The sequence below is a fragment of the Haemorhous mexicanus genome, chromosome 2 (assembly GCF_027477595.1).
Source record: "Haemorhous mexicanus isolate bHaeMex1 chromosome 2, bHaeMex1.pri, whole genome shotgun sequence".
Classification (NCBI taxonomy): Eukaryota; Metazoa; Chordata; class Aves; order Passeriformes; family Fringillidae; genus Haemorhous; species Haemorhous mexicanus.
In genome coordinates, this window is record NC_082342.1 from 40,092,355 (window position 1) to 40,111,957 (window position 19,603).

The 19,603-nt window shown below is 38.0% G+C and overlaps 1 protein-coding gene across 1 annotated transcript in view; it reads left to right on the forward strand.

Annotated features, from left to right (window-relative positions):
- Window positions 1–4,104: 4,104 nt before the first annotated feature.
- The window catches only part of NAALAD2 (N-acetylated alpha-linked acidic dipeptidase 2), a 29,154-nt gene continuing 13,655 nt past the window's right edge, over window positions 4,105–19,603 (forward strand). Inside the window, exons 1-12 of the mRNA XM_059838532.1 lie at window positions 4,105–4,222; window positions 5,704–5,815; window positions 8,753–8,939; window positions 10,523–10,624; window positions 11,444–11,569; window positions 12,243–12,429; window positions 12,626–12,719; window positions 13,049–13,147; window positions 14,828–14,913; window positions 15,547–15,666; window positions 16,072–16,154; window positions 19,020–19,083. Coding sequence (XP_059694515.1) covers window positions 4,135–4,222; window positions 5,704–5,815; window positions 8,753–8,939; window positions 10,523–10,624; window positions 11,444–11,569; window positions 12,243–12,429; window positions 12,626–12,719; window positions 13,049–13,147; window positions 14,828–14,913; window positions 15,547–15,666; window positions 16,072–16,154; window positions 19,020–19,083 — 1,348 coding nt within the window. The 5' untranslated portion in view covers window positions 4,105–4,134. The remainder of the gene's footprint in view (window positions 4,223–5,703; window positions 5,816–8,752; window positions 8,940–10,522; window positions 10,625–11,443; window positions 11,570–12,242; window positions 12,430–12,625; window positions 12,720–13,048; window positions 13,148–14,827; window positions 14,914–15,546; window positions 15,667–16,071; window positions 16,155–19,019; window positions 19,084–19,603) is intronic.

Here is a 19,603-nt window from a genome sequence, read left to right on the forward strand (position 1 = left end):
CAGCACAACAGTAGTGTATCTTTGTTGCTGCAGATATTATGCTTTAGGGCCCAGTTACTGAGCAGCCACAACCTACAGTTTACAAGCCCTGGCATTCATTCTGTGTTTCATGTACCACGACTGGCTTTACTAATTGGCTGAATAGCAGAATTATGCATCCAACACACAAATGCATGCTAGTTCTGCATTTGGCATGTGTATCCTTGCCAAATATTTTTGAGCTTTTTTAGTTTACCAGGGATTTATGTGTTTTAAGTGAGTAGAGTGTATGTAGCTACCTGGTTCAGCTGAACCTCAGTTGAACCAGCTGAGTGAGCTTCAGCTGAACCTCACTCTTGTTTTTCACTGTCAGAATGAGAAATTCTCACTACTCCTGAACTCAGCATGAGGCATATGCAGTAACTAATAATTTTCATGATAATTCTAAAAGTGATACTAATCTAAACAAGTACTCTGTGATCAGGAGCTTATGGTTTGGACCGTTTTTCTCACCTATGATAAGAAAAGGAGTCCTTTTACCCTGTAATCTTTTCAGTTTGTTTTGCGTAATTTCTCTGACATCTTTGGGTTGGCCTTATCTCCTTTTAGCCTCAAACTCTAACCAAAAAGTTTGGTTAGACTGAAGTGGGTGTTTTCAAAATTGAGTAAAATGCCCAGGTTCTATCAGCAATTCACTTGTAGAGGTATCTCACACTGGTAATAGCTTAGTTCTAGCTGGAAAAGCCCCATGTAAAATAACAGGGTGATGAATGTGGCCTTGATATTGCCAGGAAAGGACTCAAAGGAAGATGAATCTTTTGGGCTGCTGATCATCTTAAGAGCTCTAAGGTCTCTCCTTGGGTACAAAATGAGATGATCAGTAACAGGTAAGAGTGAGATGAGGTTTCGGTTGTAGCAGCTTCTTCCACCTTGTCACATATGTGACTTTGCATTCCTGACATGCTTCATTTTGGACCTCACATGTCAGGATCATTTTTCTCTGACTCCAGTTATTCTGAGGAGTATTTGTAAGACTTCGTACTACATCTTTGGCAAAACCTCATCTCTCCTGTTTCACCTGGGTGAATGATAGTTACTCAGCCTTCACATGCTGATTTTCTTCCAAGGACTTTGTAAGTAAGATAACTCAGGGACACTTTTGCAACCTGTCAGCAAGCCAATACAAAATGTTTGTATGTAAAACAGGTATGATCCCAGGGGGACAACAAAAATTCTTGTATGGTAATGTCACTCTTTTTAGCAGCCTGCACAGCACACCAAGCTGATGCATGGAATACAATACAACAGTTTGGATTGGAAGGGTCTTCCAAATACCATCTAGTCCTCTCCCCCCCTGCAGTGAGCAGAGACATTTTCAACTGGACTAGGTGGCTCAGAGCCCTGTCCAACATGACCGTGAATGTTTCCAGGGATGGGACATCCGCCAACTCCCTGGGAAACTTGTGCTAATTACTCACCACCCTCACTGTAAAAAAATTTCTTCTTTATATCTTGTCTTAATCTACGCTCCTTAGTTTAAAACCATGACTTGACATATTGCAAGGCCCTACTAAAAAGTCTGTCCCCATTTGTATTGGGTTTGTGTGGCAATGTTTTCATAGTGAGGGGCTACAGTGGCCACTTCTGTGAGGAGCCCTGGAAGCTTCTCCTGTGTTTGACAGAGCCAATGCAAACCAGCTCTGAGATGGCTGTGGGCAAGGCTGAGCCCATCAGTGGTGGTGGTAGCACCTCTTGGATAACAGATTTTAGAAGGGGAGGAAAGTTACTGTGCAGAAGCAATTAGAGCCAGACTAGAGAGGAGCAAAAAATGTGTGAGAGGAACAGCCCCAGAGACCCCAAGGTTAGTGCAGAAGGAGGGGAAGGAGGTGCTACAACTGTCAGAGCAGAGATTCCCCTGGAGCCCAGGGTGCACAGAGCAGTATTCAGAAGTCTCACCTGGCCTGTAGCTGTTACCCCAGAGCAGGACACAAATGCTGCCCTGTATAGGTTTGCTTTGTCTAGAAGTTTAGGACACCCTGTGAGCTCCCAGATGACATTGGCTGTTTTTCTGTTAGGAAGTGAACAGTCTCAGTGCAGAATAATTGAAGTGCCTAAAGTTAGGTGCTTATCACACTTCAGATGCTCTAGGATGTCTGGACTGATCCCAGGATGGCCCTTGTGTTACATGGGGAAACGCTATGGCACAAAGGAGCTGGGAGTAAAGAAGGTTAAGCTGAAAAAAAAGGTTGCAATGTGGGAGAAGATGTCTTAATTTTTGGCTGTATTTCTCACTATCCAAGTCTGTTTTAATTTGTAATGAATTACTTTTCCCTGAGTGAAATCTGTTTTGCTAATGATGGTAATCAGCAAGTGATACCCCTGTGTTCATTTCAGCCCATGAGCTTTTTAATCTTATTTCCTGCCCCAGTCTTGTTGAGGAGGACATGTGATTGCAAACAGATTTACACTGTATGTTATACTCCCATTTAATTGTAACATAATATACTCCACCTGTGGCTAATCTATGGCATGTAAGAACATGTCACAACTAATAACTGATGGCAATAGGGCTGTATTTTAAGTGGTAGAAGCCATTTGGCTGCTGCTTGTTGTTCAACCTCAGCATTGCTAATGCCCTTGTCACTTTAAAAAGACATTCCCATAGAAATAAATACATTTCATACATTCTCACTGTTGCTATTCTTACGTTCTTCCTCCACTGATGTTATTATCATGTGAGGTCTAATTTTGATAGCAATCTCCAAAAGCCCTTGTCACTTTACTGTCTATTATGTGCCAGTCCTACACCTGTGGTGCTATATAAATGCTAATAATACATCAATATGCTCATTCTTTGTGAGATCTGTAGGTGGAATTCCATCTGGTTTGTATATGTCAATTCAGATGCTGGTGTGAAATATCATTGCTGTTCAGAATTTGTGATGATTTATGAGCAGTTGGGAAATGACAGGAAAAAAATCACGGGACTGGACCTGCTCATCATTTGAACAAAGACATCCAGCCCTGTGCTTAAGACAGTGGCTGTGACTGGTGTGGAATACCCAAGTGGTATAATTTTCCTCTGAAAAGCCCTAGTTTAAGTAATTAGGACATTAACCACTCTTTCCTGCTTTTTCTGAATATTTTCAGCTCATCATAATGTATTTAAGAAAGTTTTGGTACTCAGAGTACTGACATTTCTTTCACAAACAGTATTTACTTTGGGCTTTGGGAGTGAGTAGTAGGAATTTGGAGCATGCCCAGGCTCCCAGAAAAGCTTTCCTGCCTTCAGCCAAATAACTGGTCTCAAATGGGCAAGTCCTCAGCTCCAGAAAGATCAGTCTTTTCTTCCATGCAGCCACAAAGGAACTCGGCATTAGGGAGTGATGTGCAAGGTCAGAGTAAGTTTATTCAAAATGTGATGATTCTGTGAATGTCTTTTGACTATTCCCTGGGCTGCAGTTATTTCCTTGTCCATGAGATACTGATGGATTTGACTAAATTAGACTAGGAAAACTTGATCTTAAGAACCTTGTAATCTTAAGTGCAAGTAGCTAGAGAATATAGGAAATAAATTTGTGACTTTTCCTAGTTGCAAACTGGATAATGTTTGGCCAATCTAAATTATATTCTCAGCTGCTCTAAGTGTACATCCTTGCTAAGGATTCATGTTACCATGGATTAAAAAGGGAAGCAATTCAGTGTTTCTTTGGTAAAGAGGAAATAAGTTTTCCTTTAATTTAATCTCTTGGCCACTTCCACTGGAACAGGTTGTGAACAAGGCTAAATCAGGAACTTTCAAAACCAGAAAGTCCTGATAATTAGTAGAAATTAGCATCTTAAATACTACATGCACATTGCTTGGTGCACAGCCTGGATACATATTTGTTGCAGAGATACACACCAAGCTACACAGGGGCTGTCTGGTGGGGTGAGACTGAGGAATGGAAGAGTTTAATTGCATTTGGAAAACCACTTCATCACCATCACCCAGGGATTAAGGCTGCTTAGGCAGCATGAGAACAGAGAAGCAAAGAAGGCAGGGACAGCCCTGGGGCTGCGGGTGGAAGGAGGAGGAGGAGAAGGGGGAGGAGGAGGAAGGCAGCTGCTTGCCAGCCCCCAGAGCCTGCCAAGCTGCCGGCCAGTGCTGACCGTATGGCCGGGAGCAGGAGCAAGGCCACCCTCGGCGTGTGGCTCGTGTGCCCTGGGCTGCTCGGCTGTTTCTTGCTGGGCTTTCTTACAGGTGAGTCCAGAGACGCAGGGGCTCAGCCCCCAGCTTCCTTCCCCGCACACACTTGTGTGCAGCCCCTGTTGGGATTAACTAACCAGCAGGGAGATTGTGCTACTCTTCAGAGGCATGATAAAGTATTTGTCCCGCTGCTTTTCTAAGCTTTTCAGTCCAGCAGTTTCAGTTTTCAGGGAGTGAGGAACAGAACTGCTCTGTGCTTCAGCTCAGGACAAGCCCTGGTGAGCTGACAGCTTCCCAAAAGAGGCAGCCAGGCATTCAAAGAGAAAAGATTAATACAAGAGTTTGAGACTTCAGCGATTCCAAGATCTCCCAGATTTTTCTTTTTTTAAAATTTTCATTTCCTGTTTTTTACTGAAGATATTTTTAAATGCTCCTATTCTGTTGCTATTTTAGAAATTAAGGGTAGAATGTAGAGGAGGAGTTTGACTGACAGCCAAGTTACTGAAGTTTTCATTATGCACAATGAACTTTACTAGAGATTCTTTTCTGAAGTCACTTGCAGCATTTGATTTCAAGGTAAAATTGCATGTCCTTTTTAAACTTGTGTTTTAACACAAACCTAACACTAAAGCATCAAGGAAAAATCCATGAGAGCTATTAAATATGTAAAATATTAGTTTAATTTTGGGGATCCCTGAGCTGCTAATTTCTGGTGCTTGTGCTATGCTTATACATTTCCCTGAACATCAGCTTTTGGCCCAGCTCCAAAACAGATACTGGGCAAGATGGACTTTTAGTCTGATCCAGCATCGCTGTTCAGTTCAGAGTCTTGCTACAATTGTATTTAAGTGTAACAGGTCGTCTACACTGTGCACATGACAGCACATGAATTTATTTTTCTTATGAAAATTTTCCCACTTTGGGGTTGTCTAACTATAATAATAAAAGGATTTTGTTGTTGTTGTTTTTCTTAAGACAAACTCATACAGTTTATATACCTCTCCTACTACTATTTATGGCTACTGAATAAACATTTTAAAACTGGCTTGGGTGACAGTTAACTTTATTCTTTTAATTATTAAATAAACTAACCCAAGTCTGTAACTATTACAATGCTGGCAGGGTGGCTCTTGAGTCCTGGACCTTCACTTTAAATCTGCTTACACATCTATTTTAAAATATATGCATAAACTAAATAAACTAATTTCATCATGAGTATCAAGAGTTCAAACCTCACACTACAAACAATTAATTGAGAATTTAAACTATATTTTTAAATTAATAAGAGATGATTCTACCTTAAAAAGGAGATTTACCAGGGATTTAGGGTTTGCTCTTTTCATTATGTCACTTTTAGGCATTTCAGTCAATGAAATATATTTTACTTTTCTGCTTGAGCCCTCAGACACTGGCAGAGGGTGCTCTAAGCCCTGTTCATCCTTGTGGTTTTAACTGATTAGTACCACAGGTTGCACCTGTGCTCAAATGTGTGAGGACATTCTTGCTAAGTAGGAAACTTTTCAAATGTGTTTCAGGATGGTTTACAAAACCGACTGAGGAAAACCCCAACTCTTCAGATGTCCATCAAAATGTGAGACAGAAACTTGTAGCTGAAATGAAAGCAGAGAACATCAGGAAATTTCTTCGGTAAGCCTTGTGCATCGTTTTTTGAAGAATTTTATCAGTCAAAAAAGCCAGAAAGTGATAACATCAGCTCCAAGAAAGGGCCTCTGCAAGCAGAGCTTTTAAGATGCTTTAGAATTGTTTAGTTTGTACAAAATGTCTGAGGGAAGAAGGGAAAGGCTGAAAACTCTTCTGTTCCCCCCCTCCCCATTTTTGAAGTGGTTGTACTGTCAAGTGTGCTTCACTCAGCTGCATTTCTGCCAGTGCTTACCAGTCTTCATGATTTCCCATCTTCATGATTTAATGAAGTGTGCCTTTTTTTTTTATTCACAAGTATCTGAAGCTCTAATCTCAGATAACTGTTTTCTTTCAGACTGAGATGATTTTACTCTGTTTGGAATACAATGATTGACATGAATTACATCTGACTGATCATCTGTTTAATGTCTCTTTAAACTTTCAGTTTGAGCAGCTAGTCTAAGTAGAAAATTATTCTATTAAAAACTAATGCTACAAATTTTCATGGCACTGAGTTGCATGTATACTTACAATTTATAATTCCTTTAGTGTGGCCATAGTGGATATTGTGCTGTTAATTGGGAGCTCTGACATCCCATTATACCCTGTCTCCTGTTTCTGAGATAAAGAAAGGGCTCTGTCTGTGGTCAGTGTGTGTGTATAGTAGGTTAAGGCTTGCATTATGTTAGTAAATATAGGTTTGGGCATTGTAACACATCCATGCAGGTCTTTAAAAACATCTAAAATACTAGGGATATAAAAATACACTTTTTTTTTCCATTCTGTGAAAATGAAAAAAAAAAAAAAAACACATTATTTAGTATATTTATACTTTCAATTGAGGAACAAATATATTCACATGAAAAGGAAATAAATACTAACTCTGGTTAGTAAAATGTTTGTATTTGGCATGTTAGTCAGCAGCTGCATCAAGAATGTCAAAGAATTACTGGCAAATTTGATTTCTATACATTTATTATAAACCCAAAAGGTTTCTTTGGGTAATAATAATAAGTTTTTCAAGTCTACAGGCCCAATCTTATTTTGTATCCATTGCTTTCAGTAGATTGGAGAGTTCCTGAAAATTATGTTTGAGTGAGAATCTAGGCAGCATAGCTCTGTAATTAGGCCAAAGTCTCTTGGCCACGGGATATTAATGGTTTCTCATTTGTCTGCTTGGGCCAAATGCTTCATGCTCGTTAGGGTTTTTTTTTGCCTAAATTCAAATAAAAATCAGGAAATGCAGAGAAGTTGTATTAACACACTATCCAAAAAGTTTGTCAAAAGCATTAAAAAAGTGCACTTGAGAATTTGGTTCCATATTCTTTATTTTACAGACTGCTACATTTGCTTTTATCACTTGGGGAAAAAAAATAGGGGTCTCAATAAGTGCAGACAATTTGGTCTTAGCATTGTATCAGAGCTCTAGAAAGGGTTAAACTATTTGGAAGGGAAACATTTGAGAAAAAAAAAAAAAGTCATGTGTGTTTTTCCTGATGGCATATGTAGTATTTAGTGTACTTAAAGAATTAAAAGGTATTAAAATACTAGTGGGAATTAAAGCACAAGAGGCAAACAAGCAACAGGGTTTGGCAAAGATTGCTTCCCAAATTTGGTGCACACCCTCACAGTTTAAAGAAAGGGAACAATGACAGCAGAGAGCAAAAGGTTGTGGTCTACTTAGAGACTCTGGATAACCTGGATGCATTCAAATTCCGGGGCTAGGTGGAACTCATGTGAAAGACCTTTATGTTATGATTGTAATGTTGCTGTAGATGAGACGTTCTGATGGTTTCAGGAGGCCCCAGGTGGCTGAAAAAGGCTGATAGTGTTCCTGTCTTAATAAGGACAACCTGGAGGAACTCTCAGCTGGTCAGCTTCAGGTCTGGAAGGGTGACAAAACATCCTTTTAGAATCTGTTTTCAAACAGAGAAAGGACAGAAATATATTTTGGAAGAGTCAGCATTTATTTACTATTTGTTTGGATGGTCAGCATAATGCCTTCTGGAAGGAAATGACTGGGGCTGTGTGCATGAGGGGAGAGGTTGTAGTGGCTGTAACAACCTTGGCTTTAACAAGGCTATTGGACATCATTCTCCTTTGGAGGCTGAGGGAGTGCACACTGCAGAACAAGGGTTGAAAACAGTCTGAACTGATATTAATCATGGTATTTGCTACCACTAATTAATGGTAATTGCTGGTATCTGACATCTGTGGGGCAGCCATTGACAAGTAGCCTGTTGGGAATTGGAAGCTGATGCAGAGCACCTGGCTGACTGATGAGCTTTCACCATTCCTTACTTGTTCACTGGGCCAAACAAATTGCACACAGGTTTCTGTAGGGCAGCCCAGAGGGACTGGATTGTTTGTGACTGTTCGTCAACTTTATGTGTTATATCTGATATGGAAGTAAATGTTGTTAAGAAGGTTTTGTTACTGAGGCTTTTGATTATGGAAAAAGAGCAAACCTGTGCAGATAATTTAATGATTTTCAAGTTAAACTTATTGGGGCATTAGGACAGGCTGTGATGATGGTACAAATCTATGATCAGATACCAGAATTATCTGGAAGGCTCCTCTCTGAATACATAGCTTTCCTTTATTCATTCCTGCTTTTTGCATACTGTTAGTATTCCTTTGCTGAATTTTTGACATTGATTTCCATTGCTTGTGTGTGATGTGGCTATACAAAGATCCTGTTATGCAAAGAAGAAAGTTCATTTGACTTATCTTAAGGCCTCAGGAAAGATCCTGTGCTCTGAGTATTTTTTGTTCATGTCCTGATGCAGACTCTGATAAGCAATCATGTGTTACAGCTCACACTTTAAGACCTTACTGTCCATGCAATATGTCTTGAAGATTAGCTTTATAAACACTGATCCTACTTCACTATTGTGTATCTCTGCACTTGCTGCTTACCAGTGGTTTTCTGTTTTGTTCTAGGTCATTTACCAAGTTGCCTCACCTCGCAGGAACGGAACAGAATCTTCTTCTTGCCAAAAAAATTCAAGGCCAGTGGAAGGAATTTGGATTGGATTCAGCAGAACTTGTTAATTATGATGTGCTTCTTTCATACCCAAATGAAGAGCAGCCAAACTACATTTCATTAATTGATGATCAAGGGAATGAGGTGATCTTTTCCATGAGAAAACTTTGTTAATGTAAAACTTAAAAATCCTCCAGTGATTTCCTGTTAAAAAAGTGTCATCCTCTGTATTCTCACCTACTCAGCTCAGCATGTGCCTATATTCTTAAAAAATAATCCACTGCAAAGGGAATTCATATTTAGAAATGGTTTTCCAAGCTATGCAGAAACCACAGCAAAGTGGCTGAGATCTCACTGCCTCATATGGAAGACGGAGGATGTGTGGAGAGGCTGCAGTTAACACCAGTAGACCATAAGGTGCTAAAGGGTTCAGCTTAAGGATAGATCTAGCCTTATATCCTGTTTCCATAAACAGCTTTAAGTGGATGCACAGGGATGTTTAAGAACAAAGAAATGTATTTCAGGCATGCAGTTCTTCAGTGTCTGGCTGTTTTCAGCTCAGGGCTTCTCCAAATGTGCTGAAATTAGTCTCTCATAAAAATCCTCATTATACCTTTTCCAAGTATTTATCCAGTCAGTGACCCTCATTATATCTCTCTTCCAAGTACCTATCCAAACCCTGCTTGAACATCTGTACAATATTTGCTTCCACTACATGCTGAGGTAAGGAATTGTGGAGATACTATCAATTCTTTGTAGCATTGCCTTTATTCCCTTGCTCTGAACCTGATCCCACTGGCTTCCTATGGTGTGTCCTGAGTTAGTGTTGGAAGCACTAATGAACTAGTCAGTCTAGAGACTTCTTCTCCCTTTTGAAAACCTGGGGAAATAAAGAAGTAGATGTAAATTCTGACAAGGATCCTGAGCAAGGGGAGGAGGAGGGACTGCTAGGGAAGCATCATAGCTCATAAATAAGGGTGAAGAACCTGGGTAGAAAGTAAGGAATGTGTGCTCAGGGATGACATGAGCTTAGAGGTGAAAGAATGAAGTTCTTCCAGGAACCCTGTAACAGTGTCTCAGCTACAGTCCCACAAGGTGACAAAGATGGAAATGCACCTTAAAGCAACATGAGTGTTACAATGCATAAGGATGAAAGGCAGCAAGTTCAACTGGAGTATTACTAGATAAGAGATAAAGAGAATAATAATGCAGATGGGAGAAACCACAAAAGACACCTGGGATGGCATGGATGAACCAGATGTCTTTTTCTGTCACCACCTCTTGGCAATTTTAAGCTACTTCTTTCCTTAGGTTCAGGTAGTGACTGATGAGCATCTTCTGACACGTGATCTGTCTCTTTGTATTCATATCTGAATTCTGTTACAAAACTTCAGCTCTGGATCCCTACCTGTGTTTTTGTTTGAACTTATGTGCACTAGCTAGAACAGTATTTTTTGCTCTCATTTTATGGAAACTATAGGTTAAACTGCTGACAGAGCTAATTAACTTGGTACTAATTAACTTTGATATTTTCATCCATAGGACTGCAGTATTTTGAAATACTAATTATTTGACAAGGGGTCTGATGCACAGAAACTGAATAACATACTAATAATATTAATAATAATAAAGTCTCCTGACTTAGTTTAAACTATAACTAACATTTTCTTAGTGTGTGAATTTGTGCCTAGAATGTTTAACCAAAACTTCTGTTCTTTTATTGATAGGTTTTCAATACATCATTGTTTGAACCACCTCCACAGGGGTATGAAAATGTTACTGATATACTACCACCATATAATGCTTTTTCGGCACAAGGAGTGCCAGAGGTAAGAAAATAAATTAAGTTATTGGTACTATTTCCTATTTTTTGAAACTCTCTCTGGTACAAATTGTTCCAACTTCTCAAATACTTGTTGCAGTAGCTTTAATTACCATTTGTCTTAATTAAAGAACTCTTAGGCACAGATAGGCCACATATTATGCAAAGGTTAGAAGTCTTTTATGACCAAAACAAGAGCTTTCTCAAATTGCTAGAACTCTGAATCATATAATAAGTGAAAAGTTTTTATCTTGATGGAAAATTTTGGATACATCTCAGTTTGCTCCATATTCTTCAGTTATATGTAGAGGACTTGCTTAAGGCACAGGTAGAAGTGGCATTTAGTAGAATAACACTAGAATATTTATATCAAGTTGGAAGACATTTTAGATTAAATGAATGCCTTCAAAGGCCACAAAAGGTCCTCACTTAGTCTGCTAATTCATTGTGGAACAGGTCAGGTACAACATTGCATTGCATAAATGAGTAAAATTTATCTAATGAGTGTTTGTGTATGTAAGTCATACCACTGCTTTGTCACAGCCAGAAAAGTTTGTCAGTTTACCAAAGTACTCTGGTTTATTTTCCAGCCTGTTTTTAGGACTGTTAAGTGCAGGATAATAGACAATCAGAATTTTGAGCCAAAGCTTCCTATAGAATATTGTGGGTATCTTTTGCTATTGTTTTTATGGGCACTGGGTCTCATTTGTAGAAATGAAAAAAGGGTTAAAAGTCCTCTGTCATACATTGTGAATGAAACTTTATTTCTGATATTTTGTTTGTTGACTGACCAGTTGCCACAACTCTGCTTTTCTTTTCTGCCCAGGCAGATCTGGTGTATGTGAATTATGGCCGTACAGAAGACTTTTTTAAGCTGGAGCGTGAATTAGGAATTAACTGTACAGGAAAGATTGTCATTGCCAGATATGGGAAGATCTTCAGAGGAAACAAAGTAAGGGCTGTGTTTTAATTTTTCTTCTGTGGGTCAGACACTGTTGATTGTAGAGCTTAAGGGAATTAATAAGGGCTGTTCATTGGAACATAGGAGCAGAAGGAGGCCTGCATTGTATCCATTGTGACTGCAGTCTAAGAATAACTTCCAAAGCAATAGAACCAGGTGAATGTGTTAGACTCCTGAGACAGAGATGACTGCAAACTCCCTAGGCAGTTCTTGCTAGAGAATAGTGCAGGGAACTGGGTAGTTTGGAGAGCCAAGTCTTTTGATAGGTGCCATCCATAGAACTGCAGTACTTTGAAATAGTAGCAGTTTGACAAGGAGTCTGATGTACAGAAATTGAGTAACTGTCTCTTCTGAATTTAGACAACAAATCTGGCAAAATTGGTGATAGTGGGGTAGTGGGGATGCTGGCCAGGTTTTGTGCCTCATTTTTATATTCTGTTCTTTATTTCATAGCCTTGAGCTATGACTAAAGGTTTGACACAAATAATGAACATACTGTGTTTCTCTGTGCTTGGTTCTTCTGCTGAATCTGGGGTAATTTTCAACTCTTTCACATACTTGTCGACTAAAAACATGCTTGCATAGAAGCAAATCTCAACATTCAGATTTATTGGTGCATTAAAAAAAAAAAAAAGCCACATCTTAAAGCCAAATAATTTCACAGGTTAAAAATGCCATATTAGCAGGAGCCCACGGGATCATACTTTACTCAGACCCTGCTGACTACTGTGCCCCAGGAGTAGATGCTTATCCAGGTGGCTGGAACCTGCCAGGTGGAGGAGTCCAGCGTGGGAATGTTTTAAATCTGAATGGAGCTGGGGACCCTCTAACACCAGGTTATCCTGCAAAAGGTGAGTGCAAGTTCTGTAGCCTGGGCCATCAAGTACTTCATAAACTGCTGCTGAAAGTGTGACACTAGAAGTTAATTCATTTTCAGTAGAGATGCTCAGAGTGCATGCTGGTGGCTGCTCTGCTCAAAAGTGTTTCAGGTTTGGTTAAAGTCTCTAAGAATGCCATAAACTTGACATTTTTGTTCTGGTTTCTCAGAGTACACTTTCAGGTACAAAGTTAATGAAGGTGTAGGGATCCCCAAAATCCCAGTTCATCCCATTGGATATCATGATGCAGAAGTATTACTGCGGTGAGTATACATCAGTCCTCCTCTCCAGAAGTCAGGGTTGACAAATGTGCAGAAATATTTTTCATATTAAGATGGCAAAATCTATGCTGCTACTTGCCCTTGCTACTCTTTTGTAGTAATGAAAGTAATTCAGAAGTAATACTATAGTAATTAATGTAGTAGTAATGTAGTTAATCCAGAAAATGTGGAAAATTCAAAGCATTCTGTTTTTGCAATAATGCTTTTAAGAATTTTGTAAAACCACCTAGGTTTTGCTGCAATAATTATTAAGAGAATTTTAAGTTTCAGTCTAATGATCAATTGCATTTGTCTTGGTTTTCACTTCACAGTGCAATGGGAGGACCTGCAGCTCCAGACAGCAGCTGGAAGGGAAGTCTCAATGTGTCTTATAATATAGGGCCAGGATTCACAGGCAACTCTTCTACAAGGTCTGTTTTAATACTTGCCTGTGTATACAATATTGCAAAAAAAAAAAAATCCCTCTGAGGAAAAGACTCTGAAGTAATACATCTAGACATGCTCTGGACATTTCTTCTGCTAGGAATACATTTGGAGGCAATTATTAGAATTTGAAAATGGATTGCATTAGAAAAAGATCATAAAAATTAGCAGATCAAGCCATATGACAATGACATATGGAAATAAATTGCAAGAAAGCTAAAGATCACTTTTCTGTAGCTTTTCCACGTAAATATAGTTTCAGTTTACATGAGGTATTATTCAATGAGGACTGCTAGTGGACCCCAATGAAGAGTGTGTAAATATGGTGTATCATTATCACTACTCCATCTCCTGGATAACAAGAGTATGTCTGAATGTACATATAATTTTATAATGACTTCAATTATCATTTTTCTTTTCTGCTCTGCTTTAACACTAGCTGAAAATGAAAAAAGTAGCAATAACTAAATAAGAAAGCATATTTGACATAATTACAGTGCTGTTTGGAGTATCTTGAAGAGCAACAGTGAGGAAACAGCATGATTCATCCACAAAACTTATATTTTTGAGTAGACTTTTTAACATCTTCCTACTTGATAGAGTAACTTTTTTTTTTTTTGTAAATATGGATTAATTCTACACCTACTTCTTTCTCAGAGCAGTTCCATATCAAAATGAACCTTTTGATTCTAGGTAGAAAGTCACTTGCACATGGGAAGTGTGCACATATATCCACGTTCAAGGCACTGGTGTCTGTTACTTTCTGGGCAAAGATCCAGGGGCTGTCCTGAAGTAGGTTTTGATTTTGACAGCTATGCAGATTTGCTGCTGAAAAGATAACTTCAAATGTGGATCTCCTGAGGTTTTGCCAGACACACAACCCCCCCATTGTTTGGTGCTTTGTTTCTTCCACAGCTTAAGGGGACTGAACACTGTGTTTGTTTTACCTCTCCAAATACCTGGATTCCCTTTGTTTCTATAAAATTTCACAAGTGGATTTTACTGCTGGGGGACAGGGTGGAAAAAACTGTGCTTCTAGTAGAAGGTTTTCTGCCTCTAATGGAGGATTCCCTGCCCATGACAAGGAAGTTGGAACTGGATGACCTTTAAGGTCCCTGCCAACGCAAATCATTCTGTGATTCTGTGACTGACAAATCTTAATCACTTAGATCTACTGTCCTAAACACAGATCTCAGTTTATTCCTGGATAAATATTCCTAATCACCTTTTCTTCAAGTTCTGTATTATTGCATGGGCCTGTGCTGGGAAACCAAGGTGTATTCTTTATAAACATCTGCATATCCACAATTATAATTTTGGTCAAAATGTAGATTTTTTTTATTACTGTGCATGTTTTTCAGTTTATTTCTCTAGTACACAGTTATCTGAATGATTCCCATTAAAAAAAAGTTCTATAAATTCTGTAAATCTTTGCAAGTGTACAGACTAGCCCAGCTCATAGGCTTTTTTTTTTAAGGCATCAGCAGCAGGCTTAACTGAAATAAAAAATGGGTCTCTGAGACATCATGACAGTGCTGAACACACATTGGATCAGTGCTGAAAACTCAAAGCAGGACAGAAGCACAAACTCTCTGGTTTATGTATTATTAACATTGCCTTTTTATTGGCTTATTAATCAGAAATGGTTACTCCACCTTTCATTTCAGAAAAGTCAGAATGCATGTTCATACAAGCAATAAAATCATACAAATTTACAATGTCATTGGCATCCTCAGAGGAGCTCTGGAACCAGGTGAGCATCGGGTGCTTGATGATTTTAATTCCTTCTTTCTTTTCTGTTTGTTGAAATTGTACTTGTGTTGTAAGAAACTTAATGTTTTGGATAACCATACAATACAGAGTCTTGAGACATTCTTAGGAGTTTTTTTGCCCTTCCCATCACACTATTTGTCATTGGCATTCCCAAGAATTGCATTCCCTTTAAAATACAGTGATAGATGTCAGAGAATGTTTTTTTACAATGCCTGTCACTTTACAGTAGGCTTCACCTTACATCAGTCATACATTTTGCCTTTGCAAAAATTAATATAATTCAAATTACAGAATGCTTGTGATGATTTGGAACATTAATATTATACTATTGATACTATTATTTTATTATATTATTGAAACATTATATTATTGTAGCAGGTCATACAGAACAAAGACTTTTAGATGGAAAAATATTTATTAAACATTTATTGTCTTTAGTTGCAGACCTTAGTAGAGTAAGTGAATGATTGCAGGTTCCCTTAAAAAATAAACTTGTAGCACTGGTATTGAACTTCATATTTGATTTCATACAAGTAAAGATGCAGTCAAAGGAAATCACAGGTAATCCAAGTGCATTTTTAATTATTAATTGATACTGTGTGTTTGTTTCCAGACAGATATATTATTTTAGGCGGCCATAGAGACTCTTGGGTGTTCGGTGGTATTGATCCAACCACCGGTGCTGCTGTTCTGCAAGAAATCGTACGGAGTTTTGGTAAAATGAAGATGGAAGGTAACTAACTTACTACAGATGTAAAATGATGGATATGGAAAACAGCAGCTTTGTGGATCAGTGCTTCCATAAATCAATACAGCAGCTTAACTTTTCACCTCTACAGAAAGTTCTATTTCCCATTACAAAAGTTGTAGATTCATTGAAGAGATGCATATGTGGCATTGTGTGCTACTTGGCTGAATTTATTCCTCGTGAGTGCAATGGTACCCTCTTAGCTGTGCAGAATGAAAATATTGCATTAAGAAATACCTCTGCAATAATATGTTCCTCTAAGGAATTTAGAGAGGATTTTTTTTACTGTTATATCAGTTAAGTGCTTTCTTTAAAGCAATTGCCATTAACTGTGGTCAGTATACTTTGAAAGTATAAGCTGAATTTTCAAGTTTAACTGTGTAATTGCAGGTTGGAGACCAAGGCGAACGATTATTTTTGCTAGCTGGGATGCAGAAGAATTTGGATTGTTGGGTTCCACAGAGTGGGCTGAGGTAAACAAAAAAAAACCATGTAAAGCAAAGCAAAATATGAAATTGTACTGCAGGTGACTGCAGCACCCAGGATCTATTCCTAAACTGCAATCAAAAACTCTGTGGTAAAATTGGAGTACAACAGACTCCTTCAGGTGTTGTGAGGCACTCATGTATTTATATAAATTACCTGCCTAGCTAGCTTCTTACAACATAAGTGCTCTAACTCTTCTAAGATTTAAAACTCTACTTTGATTTAAAGCTAATATCCCACAGCTGTCTCTACGTGGAAATCTCTCCCATCATTTAACAGAATGATAGCATTTTATTTGATCCAGATTGGTCTAAATTTCTATTTGAGAAATTCCTTTGCTTCTATAAATTCAAGCCCAGATCCTGGACCTCTGCTCTGTAAGCATGCTAAGCCTTTGTATAAAAATTAATCTTACTGGGCAAATGAAAGAATAGATAATCTATGAGTGAATAGATCAAAATTCCTGTGAATCCCAGCATTGTAGAGTCTCAGGGGCAGGACAGTCAATTAATTCTGTAGGAGGATCCCTGACTATATACCTGCCTGAAAGAAGAATGTTGGCAAGTTCAGAAGTGAGGTCCTGGGTACTTTTATCTTCCTTTTCCTGTTGGGCATGCTATTTTTTATCTTCCTTTTCCTGCCTGAGGGAGGAAAGTTGGGAAATTCAGAAGTCAGGTTCTGAGTACTTTATCTTCCTTTTCCTGTTGGGCATATTCAGTTTTTGTGGATTTGTTCAACCCCAATAAGAAATATAGGTCTTAGAGTTTTCATAGCTTTGTCTGTAAAATCCAAATTAGAAATAGAGCAGGAAGAAAATTGCCTGATAAAACACATTTCTGCTGAACTATGTCAATTTATTAGTACTGAATAGTTTAACAAAAATGTGTTGTCTTATTCTTCTACTAGAATTTTATTTGGAGGTTAGTATTTAGCTGCGTGGATAGAGCTTTCAGAATCTATAAAATAAAAAAAAAAAATCTTTTTTTTTTTAGTTTATTGGCATGCATTTCAGCAAATCACAAAATTACATAGCAAAATTGCACATGTCAGAGGAGATAACAAACCCAGTAAAATGCTTCCAAACACCAAGGGGGTTCCATCACTCTTCTGTTAACAAAGCTGAGATTGCTATTCCATCAGATTTGCACTATTTTTTTCATCCATAAACTGTTTGGCTTCCAGCTTTAGCAATGTCCTCATGTTACTGCTGGTTTTTGAAACATGAAGAAAAAGTAATTTAAATTATTTTAAATCACTTACTGAGAAATTTTAAATAGTTGGCTTTAAATTTTCATCCCACCTGAACTCCTGAACTCCACTGGTGGCAAAAATATGCTGTATATAAAACTTTATTTGTGATTTCTTTGTCTGTGTATCCTTGCATACATATAGGTGTTGTCAAGAAAAAAACCACACAATTGTTTTCATTTTGAGGAATATGAAACAATGATACAAAATTGATTAACAAAAATTGATTAAGAAATCAATTTCTCATGAACAAGTCATTAATAAATTAGGGCGTTTTCTTATGTTCTATTTGTTAAATATTGCTACTGCTGTTCTGTAATGGGTTTTGTGTAATGATTTGGTATCTAGTAATCTATCATTCATTACTTCATGAAATGGCAGCTGTATAAGGTTAGAAAACTGTAAGCACAGTTCATATTTGAACATGTCTTTTATTTTTTCCTTGCTTCATCTTGGTGATGTGCATTACTACTCTTTTAGACCTAAATTAGATTCAGTTTCTCTAGAGACATTCCTCACAGGTTACATTCCTCTTCTCTGCAGCTGCCAGATCTGTCATGAACTAAATCTCGAGGAAAATTAACCCATGATATTCACCATCTTCTGTGTAACAGAAAGAATTCAGCTGTGGCAACATTCTTTTGCTACACAGACCATCTTCATTGCTCATAAACAAAGGAATTTATTTATGCTGCAAATATGATTTTGCATACATGCAAGGCTCCATATAGGCAAGTACAGTCTTGCTCCCTCCCTTCATATTCTTTTGCAGGATTTCCTCTCCTGTTTGTTTTTTTTTTAAGATATAAATTTCATTATGTAGCTATTAATTACCTATTAATTTTTTAGTTCACGTGACTTACAAATTATTAGTTGAGTTATAAATTGAATGACTCAATTAACAACTGCTAACCTAATTAAAATATCTGTCACAAAGCCAAATCTCATGAAATACCACTTAATAATTAGAATATCAATTTCAAACATAATTACCAGTTTGAAAAAAAAAATAAACAAGATGTCTGCATATATTTAGCATGAAAGCAATGCTTAGTGAACTCAAAATTATCAACTGCATTTAAGAAGAAAATTTCAGTGCTTTGACTTATCCCTTTTAAAAAGGAAGTCTATAGATATGTCCGGAGTGCTTGGTTTATCAGTGTTAAAATTGAGTTCAATGCTGGGAGCACATATGGAAAACTAGGGATTAAAAGCATGGAGGAATTCTGGCTGACCTCACAGTCACATGTTGCATGTTCAGAAAATCCAGAGGTGCAGGGCTAAAATGCATGTAATAACCTAATTATACTGTGCTACAATTCTATTCAGTTATTTTCCTGCTCCATTTTGCTCTTGTGTGATGCAGCAGACAGCACCTACACCTTGTGGATATTTTCCACCACAAATTAAGTCCCAGAAAGGAGTAATGAATTTCATATGCCAAGAGCATTTACCTATCCTCAAACAATAGAATTAGTAAGGTATACAGTAGTAATTATCCTGACTGAGATCTTAACAGTAATGCTCTAAAAAACAGTGCACTTGACATGCTCTTGACTAAATGCCACTAACTGGAAGTAAGAATTATATATTTACAACCCTAGGAAAATGCCAAAGTCCTTCAGGAACGGGCAGTTGCTTACATCAACACAGATTCTTCTATAGAAGGTGGGTCTTTTATTTTAAACTTTGCCTGACTTTACAGGTGTAATTTTTATTAGTTCTCTGTGCAGTATTTACTGCATGAGATAGGTATTGTGGTGAACAGAGTAAGTGTAGCAAATATGGAGTTAAGAGGAAAGAGAGAGAACAGTTTAAGTTTTCATGTTGCTTTCTTTTGCAAGTAGTGCCATCCATGAGCTGCAGTCCACCTGTCTGAGTCCAGAATATCTCCTCTGGAGGAGTTTATGATTCTGTGCTAATGAACTGAGCATTCTGTATGCTCAACTGTCTCTTAGCTGCATTAACTTTCATTTACAATTGTAGTTTTAATCTATGACAGACTGCTCCTTATTCTGGTCCCAGCTCCAGCTCCTTTCCCTGTGGAATTATAATATTTTGAGACAATAAATTATTATGATGGTAAGACATCAGGCTTACACTTTGTGGGGGTAGGAAACGCTTTGGTGCTTTGAGCCAGTGTGCTCACCTTTCCTGATTGCCAGGAGCAGGGTTATATATTTATTAC